Here is a 26,473-nt window from a genome sequence, read left to right as displayed (position 1 = left end):
ATAGGCATCGGGTGCCCTCCCTCAGACGAGCAGTTACTACCAGTTTGCGTCCAATGGTCGAACTGTGTGACTCTGTGTATCTGAGTGTCATCTGCATTCTGCGCACGAATGCTGAAAATGTTATGTGACCTAGCATTATCGAGCATCCTAACGCATTGAAAGCAATATCAAGAACTTTAAATTGATCGTTCATAAAATGAATTACATAATTCTTAAAAGCGCCGTACCACTCGAAAGGTATGAAATGTCGTGTAATTATGCTTCCTCGCGTCTAGAAATTTAATTCCTTGTAGGAATCAAATGCTGCAGTTGACGTCTGTTGGCATGTCAGTTCACTGAACGCTTAAACCGACTTCCTTATTCACAGTGCGGTTTAGTTCTGGTTGGGAGGGTTGGAACCCTGACTGAAGATCTAGGTTGCAGTAACGTATTCCCTGGTCGGGTGTCATTAAACACTCAGTAGTGTTGGTAGATGGAGCGTGACGTATTTTTATTATATGCAAGTTTAACCTTTTAATCATTTTGTAATTTTGTCTCTCACATGCAACATTAGTTTCAAATAATTTCATAAGTAACTTTAAATCAGTAACGTTGATAGCTTTGACGAACTCTTCATGATGGCCGACATATATTTGGTTTCGTAGATAATTTTGTGTAATAACTATATGGATTGTTCTCTTCTTGTTGGTTACTAACATTTCGGAGGCGATGATTTCTTCCGAAACGTTGGTAACAGCCTGCAAGACTGCACAAGCTCACAATCCAGAATATCACAATCCACTTTTTCCACCGCCGCCGAAACCTCAAAACTCATATCAGAAACATGTATTCATAAAATATACTTCAAGAATAAGTTGTTTACATTTCTCGTTTCCCTTAGAACATAATGTTATGCCTGTACAACACTGTTTCACATTAAGAGATCAAAGTCTTTCGTAGACCGCTCAGGGGAGGGCGTGGTCTGCATATTGTGGAAATGACGTCAGTGTCTCCTTCGTATCGGATTTGGTTTTTAGTTCCATCCTCAGTTTGCTTTCAGTACTTCAGAATGAATGAGTTGCGTGTTCTTCTTCTTCCAAGATTCCACTAACGCCACTGTATCTTTCGTCTCGTCTACTAAACTTTTAAATACCTTGAAATCGAGGCGCGTTCGTTCCGTCACATCCGCGACGTTCTTCTCGCAGTCCTCTGACGGCTTTTCCGCTTACGTTGTCTGGATGTCTCTTTTTGTATCCTGTATTACCCTCTATTCGTTTTGTGTGAATGCACATGAATGAATCTGCATGCTGTCTTATTTTCATTAATGACTGATTTAATCTCCTCGCTCCGTATCTGTAACCTCCTTCCTTATCCTCTTTGCCATTTTTTTTTCCGTTACATCTCTCAAACAAGACCTGTATAATGCCTCTCGCTTGGAGCTGTAATAGTAATTTTAACTCCTTTACTAACAGGAGGACCATGAATCTTCCTTCTTCGTCTTTAAAAAACGCCTAGCTTTCCGTGTTATCCTCCGAACTACAAAATTATCTGTGTCTAATCCCAGGGCATGTGTAAACTGTTCTGTTGTGTGACATTTGGAGTTCCGTGTTCTTCTTCTGGGTAGTAACGCCGTACGGACTTGTAGGTAGACATTAACATCTCGGAGAAACGTACTGTCTAAGTCTTCAGGGCCGCTTGCATCTGCTTATTTGCAGTTAGCATACTGCCATAGATAGCATAGGAGCTTCGTTGCGACGCAGGTGCATTTGTGTATGACTCGATGTTTGAAGAAGCTATTTAATACCAGTGTTTTGCATAAATGTTTATATGAACCGATGTATCTTAGCTTACAGCTACTTTCATGTCTTGCCTTTCCTCAACCTATTTCTCCTATGTCCAACTTTTTCATTTGTATCATCAGTCATATACATTTACTGTTGTGTATATGGCACTTGAAGGCGTACGTCTGCCTAATACTAATGACGTCTTCTTCAGATCCTTTAGGAACAGCTAAGGCCAATCAGAATGCTTTGAAAGCACGTGTACTCTGGTGAAGTCTTGTACCCTTAAACCATGTGATTTTTGTAATGGATACGCGTTGTGATTTCTTTCCTTTAGGGACTGGACTTATTCCGCCTCGAGGTACTCCCCCAGCATTCAAGGATAATGTAAAATTTCAAAATTCCGGTCTAACTCAGATTCTCTCCTTGTCCCACCTCTGGTTCCCGTCGTCACACTTCTGGACGCCTTACCTTCTATTCAAACTGACTCCACCAGGACGAGCGGGCACTGCCTGGGAAACTCCGTATACGAAGATTTATCTGTGTGTTCTCCGTTAAACGAGGCATCTGTCACCGCTGCCCCCCCCCCCCCCATTCACTTGAGATTCAAAGGGTTAAGTGGTGGAAAGGAAGAGAGGTTACTCGGGTTTCGTTGTTTCTCAGATGCCCTGGAGCGAGTGCAGTTGCTGTGAAGCCACACCAGAACGCTCCTGCGTCTTCTCAGCGTCCCGTCAGCACGGCTCAGTCATCACCGTCGAAGGAAGGGGACGCCACTGGTCGCAGTAAAGGTAAGAGCGCAGACGTTTCGGTTAATACCTTTTGCTAACCGTTAAGTGCGAACTGTGTACTTCTTGCAAGATTTCTCGAGCTTCGTCGACTGTTGCAAATACACTTTTGGCCCAGGCAGCCGAGGTACGGGGAGGTGGTCTTGCTTTATGCCTTGATTCAGTTATAAATAATAATAATAATGTTGATTTACTTATGTGCTTGACAACAGCCAAACAGTGCCAATTGCAGCCAAGCTCAAAGACAATATATGTATTATTATTTGTAGTGTTCTGTCTGACGACAGGTCCATATGAACAGGATCCTTCCATCCTTTTCTCTTCTCGGACTGGGACCTGTTCATATGCGTTCTTGGCAGATGATCCAGAAGTGGTTTGCCATTGCCTTCTTCTGTGTGTGAATGGAGTAACTGTTGGGATGCCCCGGAGGAAAACTCCGTGTTGCCTAGACCACTGTCTTGCCCAACACAAGTTATAAATTCGGGCACCGCCGGGAATCGAACCCGAGACCCCAGGATTACAAGGCCAGCGTTCTAACCGCTAGACCACCGTGGCGGTATACTTGCTGTTAAAAAGAAGTTTTGTTCATCTAAAGCCTTCGTTTTTAAGGAGATTGTAGGTGTTAAGGTGGCGTTACGAAGACATTCCATCTTTCTGTGTCAGTGACGTCATTGGTAGAGCATTGCTGTTTGTTGTGTTATGACGGAACCCGTGAAACTGGAAAAGAGGAAAGCGTTGAAGTGGTTTACCTAGAAGTGAACAAACTTTCAGGCAGAGGAGGAGGTAGCGGAAAATTGGATTATAACGTTTAGAATTTTTCAAAACACGGCGCGAGGAAAGTGGTGTATTGTGCGCAGAAGACCTGTGTTCACGCTCATTTATTTATTACTCTGCTCGAATAACTCGATAATGTATAGAGTGAAGCTTTCGCGGCAACTGAAGTTGATAAAAGGCTCTCGGGTTACAAGGCGCGTCACGTGTCTGAACGGTGAACACACCATATCTTGTAGAATTTGAGGTTTTCTCATCATCGAGTCTGAGCGAGCGCACAGCAAACAGTCGGATTTGTTACCCAGCAGCCCCGAGGATGAGAACAGAGATTGGTCTCGAAACGTTGCCACCTGATGCGGCTTGAAACCCGAGAGCCTTTCATCAACTCGATAATGCTTCGTATAAACTCGTTCAGCTGGGATGCTGTGTTACGAGTGAGGTTGATCTACTGAGCTGGTGTCCGCAATGAAGCATGACGCATTATGGCAGCTGTGGGGAAATGCGGACGTGTGGCTGGATAATATGTATCGGTACTTAAGGCAGCCAGGACACCTCTGTATAGTGACCAGGCTACGGACTTCAGACCGGGATGTTGTCTCTTTTTGGTTATAAGTATTTAAGTAGTTTAATTAAAATATTGATTTCCGATTTTGTGTAACTCGGAGGTTCATTACCGCATTCATAAGAGCCCGCCACCTTCCCGTAATCGGAGCCGTTTGATTCCAGTTCACACCTCGCCGTCTTATTATTCTCCCATAAACATCTGTACATCGTATATGGATTTATGTGCAGACACATTGAAGGTGGCTGTCTTGTGGGATGTTGCGCGTATACATTGAAGCATTTCTGTTATTTTAAGTTATTAGCATGAATGTGTGGCTTCATCATACAATGTACAATTTGTAGAATAGTAGTAGTAGAATAGGTGGTGCTAAGGATGGTTTGCTTGGTGTGTTGGTCTTGGACTCTGAACCATTCCGGTAACCAGTAGAGTGGCTCCATGTCTGTAGCCGTTGCGTGTAGCTTGGCAAAGTTGGAATTGTCTTCCTGCCTGGGAGGAGTCCGGGGCTGTAGCTGAAGTACAGCGGTGTCCTTATTTGTTAGGACTGATGTTCTGATGGGTGGCATGTGGCTTCAGACACTTAACAAACTTGCAAACTTCGTAGCAGTGGCTGACTGGGTGAAAACCTGCTTTATGTTGACTTCAACTAAAAGCATCTAACGTTCAGAGTATAAATCCGTTAACACGTGGGACAGAACGCAGAAGATTAGGAAATAGTTTTTCCCTCTCGCTGTTGTTTTATTTTCGAAATGCATTTCAGAGGAACTGGCTGGCTCGGTCTTTGTACACATCTTACACTGAAAATAAAATGTCTGCTTTCTGGCTTGTCCGTCGTAGTCTGATAGATCGATTTGTTGATGAAGGCAGCAGCGACCTCTCAAAATGGCGCCGTGAGAACCCGAATTCTCACTACACCGAAAAGTTTGCCCTGACATTCGGTTGATTTCGTCCAGCCTCCGAACACTGATTTCAATTACGTTCAGAAATTTGACTTCTGTAGCCGCGTTCTGGACCCCTTCTAGTATTTCTGCGTTCGAATAGTCCTCTTCGTCAATGTTTCTCAGGAAATAATGTTGCAAGCTGCCGTCAGCCCCTTAATGGACTCGTTCATGTGGCGTCACTTAGCTCAGGGGTGGCCAACTTGTTAGGTGGAATATTCAAAGAAATGTTAAGCCCCAGTGCTTGTCTGTGCAAGAGAATTATCCCGGAATTGATCGGACGTGGAAAGAGAATCCCGAATTTGGCTTCTCCGAACAATATAATCACGATTTTCCCCCCCTGTATGTCATTTAACCCTTTCAGTCACAGCGGAAAATATATGGGGTCTACCACATGCTTTAACGATCAACAACTCAGCATTATGTATGTTCTTCGTACTATTCTCAGAATGAACAGTGATTATTTCGCTTAACTTATCTTTGTACTGGAGACGAGTTGCGTTTTCTTTGAGGTAAGATGTGATTTTTAAATATTATTTAGATGTGATGCGTGTTGCTAAGGGTGTACGATATTATGAGGAGTTTCCCTTTTCCACATTTGCTCCGCCCGATTTCTTCGTACGTAAATGTGTGATAAATAGATTTGCAAGGTGTGTGGTATTTTGTTAGCGGAGAATGAGACACGACTTCTAAAGTACTGTCGTGTGTATGTTGCTGATCAGTAAAAGACATTCTACCTTAGGCTAGTTTAACTGTGGTTTTGCTAGTTAAGGGCGGTATGTAGACGTCTTCAGCTAGCATAAATATAATATCAGACGTGTTCCTCGCGCAAGTGCACTGCCAATTTCACGCGTTTTTAAACTCTTCCCTCAAAAACTCTGATCTGCAGTTTTCCGTCGTATGTTTTTGTGAACTGCGTATTCAGGTGTAACGCAGAATCATATCAATGTGAGATCTGCGTATTTGTTACTGTTCTGTCACGTAATTGTAACAATTTGTCGTCACTAATTCCACTTACAATATAAAGCGTTCACTAATGCCAAGCACTGAGGAAGTAGAGATTTAACTCAATCTGTGAGCTACTTTCGATTTCCCCAGGTTTACAGAAATAACAGTCGTTTTACGGTAATATGTATAACATTGTCGCCATCTTGTTAATCGAGTTAGTGGACTGTGTCGTATTTCGAGTTTCGAGAGTGGAGATTGATGATGATCGATGACCACAACATATCACTCATCGAGAGAAACTAGGACGGACGTTGGCATCCCTCCCAGTTGACATTAAGGGACCAAGGATGACTCAGTGACTGCGTGCTTGAAACTTTACCTTAATAACCGTTCTTGAATTGGTTTCGCAACTCGGCCATGTTGAATAGATATTCGACTAAATAGCGCCAAATCTAGAATCGAAGTGGTGTACATATAAAGCCGTCATGAGCCATGTGGAGTGACCTAAGAGTTTCTGATCCAGGCGTATTTCATGTGCTACTAGTACATTACTGTCGGAATGCCATAACTTCCGCTATTAAAGGCATAAAAGTGACAAAATGAACGAACAGTCCTGTTACAAGATAAAATCTGCCAGCACTCCGTTCTGTTGAGTATTCCAGTGATCGGTAACTCTCGAAGCTTCCGACTTGATTAGAAATCCATGCGGTTTTACTTACTTTGCCAACTGTCGATCTAATTCTTCTGGCTTGTGACGCCGTGTGGACTCGTAGCTAGATAATAACGTTCCCGGGAAACATACTGCCTCAATCTGCAGAACTGATGGTTCTACGAGATGTTGCAAGTGTGCACGACTTCACGACCAAAAGTAACATCGACTCCTCATCGTCGTGAGAACCTCAGATCTCACAAAATACTATCTGAAAACACGTTTCCCTCGTCCCTTTCTAGTCCTCACTACTCCTATTTTCGTTAAGATAATCAGCATGATTTATACAAAGTGTGAATACCATGTTAAGATATTATAAGTAGGCCTGTATTGTAATCTGCATAAAAAGTTTCTTATATTTGTGTAAACATTCCGACATATATATATATATATATATATATATATATATATATATAGTTTCAGGCATCGATTAATCTGTTTTCAGAAGGAAAAAAAGAATATCTGTGCAGTGACGTAACTGGAAATCAGTGGTGATCTTGTGTTTCAGTACTCGCCTCTCGTAAGGCTTTACCATAGTACTTTGTGGCAGATTAACGTCTACTTCGAGAGGGAACTATACTCAGTACTTAAAAGTTAGCCTTTGCAAATGCAACCAATTTTTTTTCTTGTCTTAACAAAGAGGGATTTTTGGCTTAATTCCATCTTCCGTCTAATCGTCTTACAAGGAATAAATTTTAGGGACTTATTTTTAATTGTAAAGTTTTCCTCCCTTCAACGTAACATTTTGCACAGTTTTATTATGCAACTGACGAATTCCATTGAAGAGAGTCCATTTTAAGAAGCCAACAGTAAGCTCAGCTAGTCAAGCCTGTCGTGAAACCCGAAAGTTTATTACCATCTTCACGGGAGCCCGCTATCTTGAGCCAAATTAACCCAATCTGCACACTGCAGCCCTATCTTCTAAAGTTTTACGAATTTTAATATTATCGTCCCATCTACTCCTAGGTCTTTCAAGTAGTCTTCCTCCAGGCTTTTCAACAAAAATGTACCCATTTCTTATCTCCTTCATGCGCACTACATGCCCCGCCCATGTCTTCATCGTTGATTTTATTTCATTGTCCTGATATTTATTGAAGAATGCAAATTATTCAGCTCCTCAGTTCTATCCAGCCTCTCATTACTTCTCCCTCTTTGGGCTAATGGTTTTTCTCAACGCCCTGCTCCCAAACACCCCTAGTCTACGATCTTTCCTTGACGTGAGAGATGAGGTTTTGCACCTACACAAAACAACAGATAAAGTATTGTTTTATTTTTTATATGTGGGCTCTTGTCAACATTGCAAAATATAACTAATTGAAAGTTTGTATTTGAGGCGGTAGTAACTGGTAATTTTATGCTAGCCAAAAGAAAAAACTTCTAATTTGCCTTTTTTCAGGACCTAATAGTGAAATTCTTTGTGATCTGTTGGGATTTTGATTCTGTCTGCGTTTGAAATGTGTTCCGATTTTAAACCCTGAGCTACTGCCGATTTAGTGAGCGTAAGTTGTCTAAATTTGACGCCAGTTCCGAATACATTCTCTGTGTGTTTTAATTGGCATATTCGTTTTTGCCGCGTGGGAAATAAAACAGCCACTGACACCAGTGCCCTAGGGCATGCAATGGCGGATACACGTACCCGAAATACCACATTTATATCTCTGTGGCATTACAGCTAACAAATTCAACGCACCCTGTTTACAATTTGTCTTCTACGAAGTCTGTAATGTGACTAATCGGAAAACATAATTATAATTTATATTTATGAGAAGTCTTGAAACTCACCGAACTAGCAGGTAGTGTGAATTTCTAATTCTGCTCCGGCCATGTGCCGTCTTTCGTCAGGAATCCCACAAATTGAATAACCCTTCTCCCACTTGATTTTTGATTGGCCGAACAAATCATCCCTCTCTGAATACAGAAATAAAGTTACATGTTGAAAGATACGTTGACCTTCCAAAGATTGGAAAAAGATGGAGATTTGTTAGGACAGACTAAGCTGCCAGTGGTAAACATGCAAGCACTATTTAATTGGCAAGTGTGCTTGGAGTAAATGCCCAAACAACCAATATATTTTAATAAAATTGTGCATTGCGTTTTTAATCGATTATCCGGCTTATTCAGTTCTCAAATAGCGCAACGAATGCAATCATTTTAAGTGCTTTTAAATTCGGCTTTACGTATTTAGCTTTAAAACCTACATGTAATGCATGAGTTACTGTGTTTATGTTTAAGTCCCTCTTAATGCATATCGCGTTTTGAAGCTGGTTAACACAGGCTGATTACAGTTGTGTGTAGCCACTGCTTAAACATCGATTAACATTGCCATGTAACTTATTAAATCTGCTTCAGGACCTCTGAGCTCAAATTAAATTAGATCGTCACGTGTTAAAGAATAAGGCGAGAGTAACCCAAGATCGTTTAGAAATACTGACTTTTATATTAACTGTGTTGAAGGTTTGTGTTCTGTCAAGAATCTAGTCGCGCATGAAAGATCACTTTCCATCAGGACCACCCAGGCGTTTCGGAGGCTGTATTGGACCCTCCACCCCCACAACCAGCTGTACCTTGAAAACTGGAGCTTTGTCTTCATTTCTCAGAGATTTGTCTTCCTCAGTGACCACAGATGTATTTGACTTAGAGTTAAATTTCATTTGTAGTCCATTACTTAATGAAACTTCTTGTGGTACTCCTGTCCGGCGTTGAAGGTACACCCAGTGTTGGTACCGCGACGAATGTAAAACGGACCACAACGCATTGTCGTTTGGAGGAATTTGAGACTTGACAGAAAATTTAGACCAATATTAAGTTGTTCCCCAGGGAAATTATTGCACGCTGTAGGATTTTAAAATATTAACACAGATGTATATTAGTATTTTTATATACGTTATATTTTACGTACTGTACTGTATTTCAATAATTTTATTGGTTTAACTGTGATAATGTCAGTGGTAGTTTCGGACTTCGGCTGTGATATAGTGTTGGCAGCGAATTTAGTTGATAATTCCCAGTGATGTTGCCGTCATGTTCAGTGAAGTTCCGCAGAAGATGGCACCAGCAGGTTCTTCCGAACCTTTGGTATCCACCTTCGACCGCACACGTCTTATCTAATCTGAATTATAAGTTACGTACAGGGCTGAGTATTTATAAAGCTCCATAAGGGAGGTCGTAATTCGAAGATTTCTGCATTTACTACAGTGGTGTACGGATTGTCGTCAAAGAATAAGTTTGTTTGCATATTTCAGTTTTTCGACTTCTAAAACAAGAACTCCAGCGTTTTAAAGTATTTTGTAATACGAACATGAAGTAGGCTATCGGTTCCCATATTTGCAGATCTGTGTGTACTTTTTATTAGCGTTAGGAAATAATGTCTAATAACTCATAATCTTCCGATGGGTTCTGCATAAATTATGTAGTGATATTTTCATTACAGGTACTTTTAAAAGTAACTTGCGTGCATTTATTTCCCGATTTCCAAAATTATTTTATCGTCCTGTTTCGCGGGGTCTTGTCTCTGTGACCGTTACCGTGTACAGGTGAGGATTTTCCAATTTAGTTATCGGTTTTTGTTCAGTTAATCCAATAGGTTAATTGTCGTTTCGACATGTAGTGAATGTGTGGTGAATTTTGCATAGAATGATGATGAGGTCATGTCAAGTGCCCATGAAACCACATCAGAGTTAATAGGTCCATACCAATTTTTTTTCCAAGCCTGCCGTCATGTTTGAATGTGTTCCTGTGTAAAGAGGCTGGGATAATATGGCCTGAAATTGTTTTATCGCTCAGTTAAAGCGTAATGCACCACATATGTCGATGTCCACAAGGGAGTTTCTTCTACAGACGCACTCGACTTCCTTAGCCAGAATTTGTAAATGCACAGAATGACTTCATTGGCATCGAACAGAAATTGGTTGAGATTAAACGGAAATGATGTTTCTGTCGACCTGCCAATATTCTTATCTTATCAACAAAGAAGAACTTGTAGTATGCTTTCATGTCGTGTGGATGTATTGTTGTTTTATTTAATAAAGCTGAATGCTGTGTCAACAACATCTGTTATTTAACGTCGAATGTTATGAGGTTCGTTTGTATTCGGTTGACCTAAAAGGGACAGGGAAGGAAATGGTCGTGACCTGTTGCAAAGTAGTTGCTATCTTTCCGAATATGGCAGTCTTCTGATGATGGAGACAGGAAGCTTATCTGAAACGTCGGGAAACTTCTCCCAGACTACACGGCGCAACAACCCGGAAGACAGAAATCTTCATACTCACAGCCGTGAAAGCCTTGAAATCCCAAACATAATTATCTGTATACGGTATAAGTTAGCTTTTCCTGTAATGTTGCTTACCCGTTGTGCATCAAGTCCTGATGGTTTTACTAGACGCAACGCTGTCCCGACTTGTATAATACAAAGTTTCGTGCTCTGTGGATGCAAGGGGAAAGTTTTTGTTTGCTGTACATATGATGTGAATATCCATTACAGTTTCAAGCTAGCTGAAATGCCGTGCGCATGATTTCACATCGCGTTTGGAGCTTATCTGTTCATTAAAGGCTTGTCTCGTTCGTTGGGTACAGAAGGGTCTGGCACAGTAGCAGAGGATGGGCCGGCGTCAAATGTGGTCACGGCAGGAACAAAGCCGGAAGACGACGGCGAATTCGAGCCTTATATTCGGTTATCTCCCAGTGACCTCAGCTTGACGGCTTCTGCCTAATTACATGGATGACACTGTAATAATAGAGTACGAAGCACGAATCATAAAAAATAAATGTTGAAATTATGGGGCCGGAAGTAAGGGGAAATCACAAAATATGACATTTGAACACTGTATGAGGTTTTTTCACCGTTCAGAAATTCAACCTATCGTTCTACGGTACATGAACAGCTTCGTTAAATAACCCAGGGATCAGTAATCAGTACTTGTTCAAGTGCGTTCCTTTTTTTTTTCCATTCTTCCTGTGATTGAAATACAAATGAGGAGGATGCTTGTGTGTCACCCCCTCGACCCTCCCTTCTCCCGCCCCCTCAACAAAAACATCCGTTTGTCCATCGATTCCTCTTTTCCAATCGATTTCGAGGACCTCGAGTTTGAAATTGTTCAGTTTGTACTCTGTTGTTTCTAATCTTCTCTGACGTGGGAATGTGGCAGCTGGCATTGATTTCTTCGCACGTATCCGAAAAGTTGACACTTGAACCCACACTTTACTTGTCGAAAGTTACCAAGTACTGTTGAACCTGCGAGCCTTTGCCTGGTTTGGCTACTGCATTTCATTCGTTACTCCCTGAAACCAGTGAGGAGAGAAAAAGAGGTAATTTCTCTGGCGAAAACCTTTCGCAGTGCCCCCATTAGGCACATAAATCCAAATGGTGGATGTAGAAACCCGAGGAAGTGAGGTATTAGTTTCCTTGTCCCCTTTTCATGCCCGTAACTTTCATACACGATGCCAACTCTGGTTACGTAGTCTAACGGTCTAGCCAGCACAGACGTAAAACAGTCTTTAGAACTCAATTAAATAAAATTAAAGCTAAAACTAAATTCCATTCCAGTTTATTCGTAAGATATGTAATCAGATTAACATGGCTATTTGCTAGTACGGTGCCTCTGGCAGGTAAAGTGACATTGCATTCCAATTAGGACACCAGCTATCCGGATTGGTTTCCCCGTCCAAGAACCTAAATGAGGCATTAAAGCAGGTCCTGATCGCTTCCTTTTCCTTTTCTCTCAGCTTGTTGGAAGGTAAATAATCTGTGAAGGCGATGCAGCGTGTGAAATGAAGTACGAACCAGCCAGTCTAGACAAGAGGGTTTAGAACATGACGTATGAAGGTCTAGGCAGTCATGCTTTGCAGGTCCCATTTCAGAGTTGAATTTTAATACTGGCGAGATAGAAAAGCAATGTTGATTCTCTCGAAATTCACTCCTCTCTGCCACGTCTTGTCCACAGTAGATTCGGTGCTTCAGAAATTCTCGAGACCCCGTTATCGGGTTCAGCTCTGAAGGACCTTGAAACAAGTCCGTGTTTCAAAATCTTATTAAGCGCGTTTCAACATCTCGTGTTTTTCTTGTGGATACAGCAAATAAGTCTGTCATTCAGGTTCTGTCTGAGGTAAAGATTTCTGTTCTTATTTCGTAGTTCAGCCGGAAAAGCGTGATTTTCGTTATTGCATTTTTCCAAAATCCACTATAGAATGTAGATAAAAACCACTATCACATACCTTTCACATTGTACCTCCTTTCATTCAACACTAAGTAACGTCCGCAAGTTATATGAAGAATTTTCGCACGTGTGTTCCTTGTTTACAACCACGTGCCAATGCTTTGCGAATAAGTGCCGATAATCGCGTGTAGTTTGTCAGACAGCCTTGTTTTCCGGTTCGAGCGAAATGTTGATTGAACGATGTATTAGAACGGCGGTGAATTATATCTCAGTCCTCTCTTTCAATATTCTGGCTTGATCCAAAACCAGAACCTGTGTTTGTATGCTTTTGCATGATGTGTTGACATCCCGACAGTTTATGTTAACAAAATGAGAATTAAGGAATTTTATATGAACCTTAAAGTGTCATGAGATATTATTGTCTGAGACACCGGTCATCTTTTAGTCTACGCGGCCCAACAGTCCAGTACACATTAATCTCAAATTGTGCACAGAGTCCGATTTTCGTTCAGTGGCATGCTTATAACCAAATGTAGCTGCTTATATGTACATGGGCTCGGACGGCGTACGTTTTTTTAATTATCCCCTTTCATAATCATCTGTGGAGACATTTTGCAATAAACGAGCCGGCCCATACAGACGATGTGTACCATTATGTCGTACTCTTCTGTCATTAATAAGGGAACGTCCATTAGCGACTGTGAAAGCATTCGGTCCAGTGTAACCCCGTGATGAGAATTTTACACTCAGCAGGATTAATTTTATACTATTTCTCGTTGGATCCTGCCATTTTCCCTTCGGAAGTTACATACGAATTTAATTACTGTTGGAATTCTTACAAATTGTCCGAAGTGGCATAGCATGTTATACCTACGCCAAAGCCCAAACCTGTAGGATCACCCATTTTCGGCTCTCCACGTCTCCTTAGTCACATGTTTAATTTTAAACATGTTCTTCAAAAACGTTTGTTGATTACTCAAATTCGACGTTGCGTCGTTGGTCGAATATTTCACAATACCCCTATTTCCAGTGTCCCTCTATCTCCGCGAATTCAACCCTAAACGTGGAGACAGTGTGTTTTGCGAAATGTTGGTGTCTACCTGTGAGTCTACACTGCATCGCAACATGGAACAACGTCGTCGTCCTCACCGTCTCGAGAACCTCAGATTCCTCACACAGTTTCCGTACTCGTTGTTTCTAATTTACAATCGTCTGCACTCCCCCTTACAATAAATTACAGTGTTTGGTTGGTTTCTAGATTGAGGAAGTTCCTCCTTTTTGTGGCTTTGCTTTTACATAAATGACGATCTGCACGTAATCATAACGTGGGGACAGCCCACTACAGGGTTCTGTAAGCAGCAGGGAACTGAATTGCTAGTTGTGAGAGATGGCGGGTCGTGAGGTCTCCCCCGACAGAGTCAACTCCGTGTCATCCTTCTGCTTCGTGCGGTCAACTTCGACCACCCGCCAACTGCAATTTACGTTGATGGGAGTTCAGAGTTGGAATTAGGACACCCGCAGGCGGACCAGTCTACCACACCTTAACTTCCGCTGATCTTTGCAGATCACCGCATCACGAAGGTTCCAGTGCGTGCGTAATGACGGTCGACTCTTTGCAGTTGCTAATCCGAATTATCTGTGACATCGCAGTGCGCCTTTGCGTGATTCCCAAAGTCCTGGTTTCCCAGAAAATTTCCATTTCATCTTACAGATTTCGTGTCGCTTCAGAGTCGTCGGGTCTTTCGTGGTTAAAATTTCAGGTTCTGACGGCAGCGATTATGAAGACGACTGTCTTTTGTGATGTTTCGTGGTGTAATGTGATATTAATTGACTGAAATCTAATTACCCTGATGATGGATTCAGTAAACACCTGCGAAATATCGTTCGGTTCCTTACAGTACACGACGAAACTTCCCAGAAGACAGCCATCTTTATCGTATCTTTCAGTCACAAGTCCATGTGATTGAAATGCCACTCTACTCCTCACAGGCAAATGCGATGAGCAGTCTCTGGTGAACTTGTAGAATATTGTTTGGATCTATAACTTTTAATTACATGTCCCTGAACTCGTGGATGTCTGTGAATTACGTCTTCAGCGGGCGCTTTCCAGTCATCGCCTGTGATTTGTTCGTTTCTAGTCCGTGCCGGTTTCGCGCTGTCCATTCCCGCTGGTGCAAAATGATCAGATGGTTGAGATTTCCCCAGAGATGACTCGAGTTTGTTCTTTGTGCCGGAGCGCAGGGCAGACGAAAGGAAGTAGTGTCAATGTGGCAGAAGGAGTTACGATCTGAGAAGGTGGTTATGACGTCAAGACATGCCGTCCTGCGTGGTAGTGGGGCCTATCCAATAACTTTTTCTGAAACCTCGGTGATCAGCTCAGTAAAGAATACAGCTCAAATCGTTTATTCTTCATAACATCATGAAACAAGTCCCAGTTTTTTGTAATCAGAGTACGTCAACTCGAGAGTGGCCTTGCTTAATATGGTTACAAGGTCACCATGCCCATCTGGGGATTCCTTAGCCACCCTAGAAGTCTGACGTCATTGGCAGCATTATGAAGGGTCAGAGGTGAAATTCTTGCGATCTCGCTAGAGTTTACGTTCTGCGTACGTTTCCATACTTTTTATTCCGGGTTTTCTTTTCCCAATGCGTGCATTTTAGCCGTCTGAGTCCGAAGAATAAAAAGATTGTGATGTTTCCGTTTTGCAATATTTGTTCACTCCCGACGTTTCCGCGACCTTTGCTGTGCCGAACGAATTACGTCACGTCTTGCAACTGTGGAAACTTTTTAGCTCGAAATGCGCTGCTGCTTTCTGGTTCCCGAAAACAGCAATTAATTTTATAGCAAGACTCCATTTGCATCCGAAAAGCTCAGTATTGCAACAAGCGATACAAGTATTGTTCCGTTCCGCTCTCTTTACAATGCAATGCGGCGATCAATATGTACTGACTGCCGTTTTGTGTGCAGTATGTGCACTGTTGAACCTTCACACAGCGTAGTACTCGATCTGAGAATTGTGATTTTTCACGGCAGTGAAGTTGCCAGTTGTGATCTTCTGGGTTGTGACGTCGTGCAGGCTTATAGGAGGTTGTTGATGTTCGTATCCACATGCATGGTCTCATAACCCGGAAGTTCACATTCGTCAATAGTCAGTTTGGTTTTGCAATTCGAGTAGGATAAGATCCGGGACGCTGACTACAGATCAAATTTCAGATTTGAGGGTCAAATTTGTATGTCAGCATAACAGTGCATTTTGAAGATGGCTGTCTTCTGGGAACTTGGGCCGTGTAGTCTGGTAGACATTGCCCGACGTTTCAGAGGAGCGTACTGCCTCAGTCATCAGGGCGATCGCCGTGAAAACCCTAAATCTGACAGTCGAGGGTGATTCGGTCGAGCACCGTGTTCTTACGCAATCCGACAGTTTATCATAACACCGGAGAGCCAGACACGGCAACTCCTTGCCCTCCTATAAGGAAGGCAAGATTGCTCTTGCAAGGACGAGTGACTGGGTTTTATGAATACGTCTGTGCACCTTCGTGATTTATATATCTTGGGCAGTTACGAAAGCTGCGACGCGTTAACACGCAGACGTCTGTTTCGCTTCGTATTATGGAAGTACGTGCACATAGTAGGCCTCCCTTAATAGCGTCACCATGGCATATTATCTGGCCAAGTCAAAAATCTCTTAACATCAAATGATCACCATACCATGACAACATTAATAACATAGAAAGTCATAGATATTACTACGTAAGGCCCAGAATTCCTTATATGCAGCAAACAGTAAATTATTTGCACTGCGTATAATCTTAGATGAAGTTATTTAAATTATAAAGAATTCTGTGGTACGCTTTATTGATATATCTATGTCTGTTATAGCTTAATAAATTACTTCAGCCGGTACCCATAACGTCGTCATTATTTTCTGAAGGCTGAAAACACCATTACTTTGTCAGATAATAGGGATCTTAATTCCTCCTTATGAGTTTCGCTTCGTCGCTGTGTGGTGTAATTGCTTAAAACGTACGTCGTAACGCCCTCTGCATTTATGTCGAATAGAATGTCTTGGAGGTAAGTAACTAACTCTCACAGATCCTTCAAAAGCACAGACTTCTAAGCTTTTCCTAACAGTTTTACATAGTGATAAGAATTGTATGTTTCTGTTTCACCCATCACGGCTACAAATCCACACAAGTCCGTTCAGTGTCCTGCAGTGCTGGGTTAGCTGTAAGTTTGAAGGTACCTAGTTTCTCCTTGTGTGCCTTTAATATCCCCCATCTCCCAATAACCATTATAGAATGCACATACAACTTCGTCCTATATAACTCTTCAGAAGCAGGAACTATGATTTCAAGAGATTCAGGCTTATCGCAGCTATGACGTGTCTGTGGGTCATTGATTGATGACTTGTCCCCCGTGGATGTACAGAGGTTACTAATTCCAGCAACGGATTGTTTATACAACATGTGTTCGGCAATAGAAGGCACCAATTCTAACAGTTGCTGTGGCAAACATTATGAAATTTTTGCTCTCTGTAGTCAGTTTGTGACATGTCTACTTTTTAAAGACGACTGTCTCGTGTAGTTTTGTAGAAAATTACCGACGTTTCAGAGGTGCGTAAGGCCTATATCCCCCAATGCCATTAGTGAAGGCAGTAAGCATCTTCGAAACGTCGATAAATTTATACGAGTCTGCACGGCGTGCCATCCAAGAATACAGTTATATTCATAGTTGTCTCAGAACCTGAAATATCAGTTAAACACTGCATTACCCAACTTTTCCAATTACCGAAAAGAAAAATTGACGATGGAAAATATCCAAGAAATTTTTTATTCAAATGTCTAAATCTATTTTTTATATTATGGACTGCGTCCTGTCTAATGTATTTGCTAAAATTTGTTAGAAATTTTACTTTAAATCTGTAATATGTCTGATATCCTACTCGCATAATAATATTTAACCCTTTGAAGCTTGTTTAAAGAATATTTAACATCCAGGCCTAATCACAGGAAAGAACACTGCGTCTCTATTATGAATATCAGTTGTTTTCGTACTATTTAGGAAAAGAGTTGGTGTGTACTCTTGACAGTTATACGAAACTCAAAAATGTGCTGTATTCTCTGGGGGTAAATGTTGAAGTGACAGTGTCGTTCTGGGTTTTGACGCCGTGGATTCAGAGATGCATGTTTCTCCTGATCGTCATTATGTACCAACGAGTCTGCACGACGTCAAAGTCCATAATATCTTCGTCATCCTCACCGCCGTGAATATCTCAACTCTCACAAATGCACTGATACTGAATATTGAGCAAGTAGTACGTATAATTCTCATTTTGCCAATTTTCCTTTCTAGTGTCTGTTGGAGCTTCTGTGTTCTTTGTAAGCTTTGTGTTTTCTCCCACTAAATTAACATCATCAGCGTAGGTCTGTCCCTGTTGTCTTTGATCTTCGTGTTAGAGCGTATTCTTCGATACGAAAATAGCCTACAGTTAGGCTTAGATATTGAAGCTGATTACTGGACGGGAGGTTTGGAGAGGTGTTCAGCGCGCCGTCCTGATGGAGTATCAATAAATAGTGGAAGCATGACAGAGTGAGGTTGCGGATAATGTCTCTTTGTGCGCCAAATTGGGGTGAGGAGGACAGAGTTGCTGGGCGGCGCGCATGCGTCCACCACCGTCGAGGACGGGGGTGAAAATGGGATAGAGTCGGGGGGTATTCGAAAAGTCTGCAAGCAACTCGCTGGATGTAGGAGTACAGAGCAGGGTGGATCTGCTCGGGGGTGTGGGGGGTTGTTCAGATGGCGAAGGCAGGAGAGGGGTGGGGGGATCTTGTGGCTGTGCTGTGTTCAGTTGGCGTGTGCTGTTCGCTGGTATCTACTGATAAGTAGCTGCGTGTCTCGGGTCAGGGTTTCGATGCTAGGGAGCGGCAGTGCGTGAAGTCAGTGAGCCACGTGGTTGTGAGGTCAGCCACTGTGGAGTTGCGGATGTTCCTGTCGGAGGCCCCTTACTGGTCGAGGGCACCGAGACAGGGCTTCTAGACCTCGCAGCGGAGACTTGCTATCAACGTCATCAGCGACGGTAAAACCAACTGGATGCTACCTGCTTAATTGTACATGCCGCCTCCACCTTCTGTGCTGACATGGCGTTGTGTGTCTCAGCATTAGAGTGTAGGACATAGTCATCATATAGAAATATCTAACTGGTGATTTGGAAAATTAGTGAAGTTGAGATAATTTTAATCGACAATAACAAATCAGTTTTATTTGTGGATAAAGTAGGAGGGCGTTATATTTGAGGAATGCTTAGCTTCTGTGCAGCTCTTGTCTCTGCTAAATAAATGTGGAATGAGTGAAATATACAAACATATACTTTTACGTGCTGTTTTTCGTGGGTTTGAAACTCGGTGTCTTTCTTGCATTGAAGAAAAACGTGGATTGGCGGTCAACGTTTTAAATTCGTTTTTGAGTTCATCTCACCTCACCATTCATAATCACCTTCCATTTCTGGCAGTTACCTGTGCCACTTGCAAGTATCGCAAAGTTTACGCCGATGGTGGTGGCACCTACTACGCCCTCTCCCAACGTTTAGAAGTGTAGTTGCGACGAAATACGTTGAGATTTTTCACCATAATATTTGCACCTGATCAGACGGGGACACACTGCACATCAACCTCATGGTATGTTATTATGTTCTTACTTTTACATGAATTTTTATTACAATATCCAAACTCATTTTCATATAAATAATATTAATAACTCAAATGTTAATTATATTGTTAATAATTTCACAGAACAATGAACAACTAACATAATATGCAACATAATATGCAAAATAATAAGAAGACCAAAGAAAACACCCGCAATAGTAATCTACAATCTACAATCAACGAAAAGCTTGCATTGATAAATATAGAATAGTTTTAAATATAAAAACCTGAAGATGATGCTATGACATCGAAACATGTAGAAGTATAAAAGCGCAACATTGTAACATCGAGATAACGATGAATGGCGCAGAATATCAAATTTTAAAATCAATAATTTAAAAAGTTTGTGTATATGACTTGAATAATAAATATATATGTGAATTTTAAACACAAACATGACGCATCAAAACTATAAACTGTAGTGGTAGTTGCACTTTAGATTTAGTAATACGAATGGTGAATCTGAAATGTTTTAATGTATAAACACAAACATCATTTTTATCATTCATGTAAATGTGTTTTCCCTCATTTCCTGCATTCTTTGTGCAAATAAATATAAATATTTATCAGGAAGTCCAGGATGTTTACTCTTCCGGGTTTAGTTTGTGGTATTTATTTTGTAGACTCATCACATATTCGATTAGGTGCCTAGAATGGACAGGCTATCGGCTCGTGAGTACACATTAAGCACAATCCTGGATTAAAACCGATGTTTGATTCTCGTTTTGGTATTCTTTGCCAATAACTTTTGAGTAACTTTTTGCTTAAAAGTCTGAGTGTGCCCGTGGTTTTCCATTTGTATCTAACTCTGCCTCCCTCAGTATTAGGTTTATATGTATCCGTGGATTTTATTTATGTACACATGGAGAAAGAAATTTTATAAAGAGATGCGCATGTGATGAGGCAGTACTATTGCGGTATCCAGAAATAGTCTTGTTTCAACTGACTATTGCGGTGCGTCGTTAATGTGATTCTTTGTTTTATTTTATTTTTAATTTATTTCTAGATGTGTTATTCAGTACTCGATATTTACCTGCGAGTCTACACGGCATCACAGGCCAGAACATCGTAATTTTCACCGCTGTGAGAACGTCCCATATCTCTTATATTTTGTTTAATGAAAATACAGAGATCTTAAGAGTGTTAACATCGCAGCGGTCCGCTTGAAAATTTATTATTTTACATGCTTAACAGAAAATTTGCCTCTGTGTTCCACTAGAATTTTTTCAATTTTTCGTGTATATTTTGTTTCAAAATATTTTCAAGGTATTTATTAGCTACATTCATATAAAGGTAATTATATGATCTAATATGAACAGAAGATCAGATTACCTGAACGAGCCGAGATATTTATCCAAGAAGAGTCTCCGAAACGTCTTCTCTTGAAACGTAGTGGCAGTCGACAAAATGTATCTTCCGTCATGCAAGAAACGATATCTGCAAATCACACGCACGCAAATGGAGTTCTAGCGAAATCCGTAAAGCATTATTTTATATTTCGCAGACTTTCAGTTCTCCAAATCTTCGTCCTAATTCAGTGGTATAAAAAATGCGTGGTGTGATGGTCATAGGATTGAATTATACTTGCCGCCGTGAGAATCTGAAATCTCACCTAGAAGGCTTACCTCAAATGTAAAGGTTCTCACAGGCACCATCTTTGAGTTTGTTCACATTTCTTACAGGATTATTTGTATCCTATCCTCACACAAAAATTCGTAGTCTCGGTGGCTAATTAATTACCGCAGCTGACATGCCTACAGAAAAGGCGTTTACAAATTTGCGTATTCCTCTAGCATCTGTTAAGACTTTCAGGATCCTGTATGTAGTGCCACTTGTATTTTTCCCATCTTAACAAGTTTTCATTCCTGGTTGTGTTCAGTTGCAAAGTACGAGGCTGGAATATGGTCCGTTGGCGTTACGTTTGTACTAAATTTTATGAAAACTAGTTTATCCTTTTAAAAGTTGAAGGCAAGGGGACGCTCAGAAAACGTCCGAATCTCGTAAGCCTTGTTTCTTGTTTAAGAGAGGAGCGTAAGTCGGTTAAAATGCGTCGTGAGTCTTGTCTTCCGTGTAGCTACTGGCACTCACCTTGTTCCGTTTTAAAACAGTTGTTCTCGCCTCTTTTGGTTTGTTCTTGTTGCTGGATGTGAAGAAAATAAACTGCTCCTTTAGAAACAACTCTTTCGAAACAAATTAGACTACAATGTGGTGGCTTTGACGACACACAATTCCCCTGCTTGTCGTGTTAACGTGGACTCTGCACATTAGAAATTCAGCCCAAACTTATCGTCAGTCATTGCATATTTTTTTGTAATACTTTTATTGGTGTGTAGTAGGTGGCGTATTTTCGTTGACTTTAAATTACTTATAGGCTGAGCACTGGACTAAGTGTCTCCAGGATGCGTCCAGTAGCAACTTCAGCATTACCATTGAGCGCAAGGGAGAGTCGGTCAGTCAGTTTGTTAGTTGTGTTAGCGTGTAATACGGTGTGGTAAAGGAATGAAGATGTCACCTCCATCTCCAGTGTAGAAGTGAGATAAGGAGATGCGCTCCTCCGATATGCTGGTAACCAACCACGTGCAATACTGTACGTCACAACCCACGACTTCACAATCGATATCTTCACCACCGGGAGAACCTCGCATTTTAGAATCTTTACATGTTGTTTCTCGAAATATCATGCAGGCAGTTTGCTAATGTTGTACTGATAACGAAGATCGAAATTTAAAGGAGAGTCAGTGCTTCATCGAATTGGCAGAAATTTTTAGAGGTTTAGTTTTATCACTAGCTTTAAAAGAATCTTGCAGTAGCAGCAGTAATCCTTTTGATTCTTCTTCGCTATTAGAATACAGTATTTTAATACGCAAGTTACTTCGCTCAGCGTTGTTATTGTCAGTCCCCGAATTTTAAAAATACAACGAGCTCCATCCCACTTGGTATCATTGTGTTACACGTCTGTAATTGACTGAATAATTAACTTTCCCGCGAATAACAGGTCTGTGTAACTCGACGTCGATAATACACGTTCTTCAGTCAAGTTTACTCACGCCTTATAATCTGTTGCTTATCGTACAGCAGACATGTCACATTCAGTGTCTTCTGAGAGTACCTTAAAAAAGAGACAACACTTGAGGCCGTCACATGTGTAGGGGAAATCTGGTTTTGCCAATTCCAGACTTGAACGTGACGTCAGTGTTTTATTTCTCAGTTTTCGCACAGGTACACGCAAATGTGAATTTCGCTCCAACACATTTCTTCTTGGAGATGGCTGTCTTCTGGGTTGTTGCGCCGTGTAGCCTGGCATACGTTTACGGACGTTTCAGAGGTACTTGATACCTCCATCATCAGGGAACCCTTGTGATGGAACTAGTAAGAACTTCTGAAACGTCGGTGAATTTTTACGAGAACACATCCTAGAAGACAACCAGCTTGTTGGTGGATTTCTTGTGATCCTCGGTCAATACCGATTACTTCCCTGGAGAGCATTAACCAGTTGATCTTTGTAATAGAAGTGCTCTACGTTGTCTGCATTTACACGAAATTATTACTTCGTGTAGTTTTGAAGCTCAGGGTAGGGTCCGGTGGCTGGCTTTTGTGACCTTCGGGTTCCACAAAGAAAGTGGGTTATTCTTTGAGAAGCCGAGTATGCAGTCGACTTTTCAACAAATACCCTGTTCCATAGAGTGAGTAGTTTTGAAGCTTGATTTCTATAAATTTTTAACTTTATAAATTTCATTAACTTTCATGACAAGAGTTTCTCTCTCTCTTTTGCCCTCGGCGATAAGGCGTCCGTTGGCCGTATTAACGTGCCATTTTTGACTGATGCAAACTCGTTTGACGAATCGTTAAATGAGAGGAAAATTTGTTTTTGTACTACCATATTAATTAATTAGTGCACTTTGGGTATTGACTACTTTTCACAAAATGCTAATTTAAATTTCTTAAGTTGTGCGTGCGGGAGTTTTGCTGTGTGTATCTGCGTTTTACAGTCAGCTGCGTAGAGTACAAAACAAAGCATTTTGTACGCGTATATTTGATTGGCTTGTCTTGATGAAAGCAACATTTGCTAATCAGGGTCGCTGGTAACGTTCTCTTTTACCATACACAGCCTGTACCTGCGTGACGAGTTCATTCCAGAGATACTTACACGAAGATCTATCGCGAATCGAATCGTGAACTTGAAGTCCTCGGTCACGTGTCCTGCAAACTGAGCCATTCGGGGTGTAACGCATTTGTTTTCATAGTACAACGTAAATGTACGAAGGCTAATATTCATCCGCGTTGTAGAATTTATTTATTATTTAGTGTTCTGTCTGAGGACAGGTCCATATGAACAGGATCCTTCCATCCTTTTCTCTTCTCGGACTGGGACCTGTTCATATACGTTCTTGGCAGATGATCCAGAAGTGGTTTGCCATTGCCTTCTTCTGTGTGTGAATGGAGTAATTGTTGGGATGCCACGGAGGAAAACTCCGTTTTGCCTAGACCACGGCCTTGCCCAACACAAGTTATAAATTCGGGCACCGCCGGGAATCGAACCCGAGACCCCAGGATTACAAGGCCAGCGTTCTAACCGCTAGACCACCGTGGCGGGTCTCTCGCGTAAGCCTAATTAATCTTATTCTGCAGATAAGATATTATCACCACCTCGAACACAGCCCCTACGTATCACGACTGCAATCACCAAGTTCCAGTCATCATTCCGTAAGCATCATCGAATCGCGTGTTTGTATTTTCATTACGATCTCATAATAGCCTAATGCCCTTTCAAAATTCAACGCAGTTGTTCATACGGAACTTGTAAACATTCTCAGAATTCACGTGCCTTGCTATCAAGGCTCGTAATCTGACTCAATATTTCGCACGAGTACACAAGACTGGAAACACCGTCTTCATGAATCCACCGGATCAATTAATTCATTAGACCTTGTATTTCAGCTAATGGTATGGTACGATCCAATCAGCCTCAATTTTTCTGTTTCATTATATTTATTCGTTCACGTATATTCAGAAACGATTTTGGGAGCAACACTCATACCCTAAAGATGGAGGAGGTATGTTCCATCGAAATTCTGCCAACAACCAGTGGGCGATTACCAAAAACCAGGCCTGCAACACCAAACTTCCTTTTGCTAATTCATCTCACAAGGGAATGGTTAGGTCGGTCGTGCCGAGACCTCACCTGAAATGTTGCTCGTCTGCAGAGACCGTCTAGTAATGATTGTATATACAATTTAAGCTGCTTATGCGCTGTGCAAGGGTGCTAAAAAATTGCTCAAAGTTGGTACGTATATTTAAAATTCGCTCCGCCGCGCATGCGCGAGACAGCGGCGCGCCATTCACCGGTATATTGCAGCTGAGCTCGAGGAGAAAGGTTGAAGGCAGGGAAATACTCCAGAAATCTCGCTCGCGCGTAGTTAAAAGTATATAATACGCAGGTGTTTTATATGCTGCTTTGTGGAAACAATAGACTGTTCACTCATCCAAGGCTATTATGTACATGTAAAACCTCTCAAGTCGTAGCAAATCCACTCGTTTAAGGCCCAAGTCGAAATGAAAGGAGTTCGTACTCGGAACGGGGTAGGAGACGGAGAAGAAACTGAAAATATAAGTTGTAAGTTACCTGTCTCATATTGCACAATTGCACGCAAATCTTTAACGCATGTTAGATAACATTAACTGCTCGTGACACAGCAATGATTTATCGTAACGTTTCCTCGCCTCAAAGTCAGTCGATTCAAAACGTGTTCCAGAAAGTTTATGGACCTACTAAGTTCAGCAAATAATCTGTTCAGTGTACAGAGCCCCGTACTTCAAACACGTCGATCTGGGTACAATTCCCGTCCATGATTTTACTCTTCTGTTTAATCACACGCTTATGCGTGGGTGTAAAACTTGGTCTCTTGCACTGACAGAAGGACCGATATCATAATTAGGAGCTGCGTAATTTATTTACGTCAAATATTATTAAGCTGATCATCAAGTCGGATAAAATGAACGTAGCGCATATGCGGAGATAAACAACATTTACGAAATATGAGTTGAGAACGTGCTAGTGACAGGGGCACAGCCCCTCCCCCTTCCATGACCACCTGTCCCTGAATAACGCTGAACTCAGGCACATTAAACAGTTGAAGGAAAATTATAATAATCTTGAAGAATACAATGATGCACTGAAAATGTCAGAATGCTGTTAGCGAATGAATCCTTGAATGATATTTAAGAATCCAGTCCTTACCGCGAAGAAAACACAACTCTTCACCATTACAGAGATCAACTGGTTAACGCTGTTTAAGGAATCGTTTCTTCTCTCCGTGTTTGTAGAGACAGCGTTATGCTAATCACTTACTGAAAAAATACTTTTAACCCTGCAAATCCCAGTGGTAACTATATGTACCACGTAATTTAAAAATCAGTAACGCTTCAATTTCTATTCATGGCTTTCGTATGGCTCTCACAATAAATATCGATTACTTCCTTAAACAGCGTTAACCAGTTGATATTTCTAATGGTGACGTTCGTGTTTTCTTCGCGGTACGGACCGAAATAATAAATAATATTTAAACAGGTTTCGGGCTTCAAGGGACAAAACATAAGATACAACGAAACTGCAATCATCGTCGTTATAATGTTTTTCTTTCTTGGTTTATTTAAAGACGCTGCTCCAACTGTATTTGCTAAATGCCGTCTGGCGGCTAGCCTACGTGTCAGGATGAGGAAACGTTTTCTCACCAGACGCTCAACGCGACAATAAAGGTTTCCTGGCTAAATAACAGAATAAACCTTCACAGGCCAGTGGTAACTATGTATACCACCTGCTTTAAAACTCATAATCATATGAGGTTACTGCATAACGCTGTTAACAAGCTTAATTTGAAATCCTTGTCCAGATTAATCGCTTATGCTGTAGACGTTTTAACATAGATGCCTACATGTCAGAGGGCAATACTGTCTCCATCTTTAGGGTTGAGTTGGTGACTGAGCTCATAAGCCGTGCTACACTATCGCACTGGGCGAACTTGGAGGAGCTATCGATCCAAGAAAATCTTACCCCAGAGAAAGAACAATACTCCAAACGCACAACACAACAAGCTAGAAAAATCTTAATCCTAGGCAGTGCACTTGATTACCGCCAGAGGCCAA

General features: G+C 41.4%; 1 protein-coding gene and 1 pseudogene across 10 annotated transcripts in view; one reads left to right on the top strand and one right to left on the bottom strand.

Moving 5' to 3' along the window:
- LOC147871757 (uncharacterized) overlaps positions 1-26,473 on the top strand; it is a 92,938-nt pseudogene that overhangs the window by 35,872 nt on the left and 30,593 nt on the right. Inside the window, exon 11 of the transcript XR_015538316.1 lies at positions 2,424-2,548. The product of XR_015538316.1 is annotated as an uncharacterized LOC147871757 (transcript). The remainder of the gene's footprint in view (positions 1-2,423; positions 2,549-26,473) is intronic.
- Positions 1-26,473, bottom strand: part of LOC147871758 (uncharacterized) — a 213,571-nt gene that overhangs the window by 179,319 nt on the left and 7,779 nt on the right. For 3 of the 9 annotated variants that reach the window (XR_015538354.1, XR_015538355.1, XR_015538356.1), the window contains exon 4: positions 10,819-11,196. The exons of 3 other annotated variants lie outside the window; for them this stretch is intronic. Coding sequence is in view for 3 of the 6 variants with exons in the window: in XM_087360246.1 (XP_087216372.1) it covers positions 23,401-23,537 (137 nt within the window). In the remaining 3 variants the exon portion in view is untranslated. 3 more of the 9 variants (XM_087360250.1, XM_087360247.1, XM_087360246.1) reach the window with 3 other exon arrangements.

The sequence above is a fragment of the Zootermopsis nevadensis genome, unplaced genomic scaffold (genome assembly GCF_977971745.1).
Source record: "Zootermopsis nevadensis isolate Lab colony 2312 unplaced genomic scaffold, Znev_1.0 Znev_ptg000040l, whole genome shotgun sequence".
Taxonomy (NCBI): domain Eukaryota; kingdom Metazoa; phylum Arthropoda; class Insecta; order Blattodea; family Termopsidae; genus Zootermopsis; species Zootermopsis nevadensis.
Note: the sequence above shows the minus strand (reverse complement) of the source record. Positions and strands in the feature narration are given on the sequence as shown.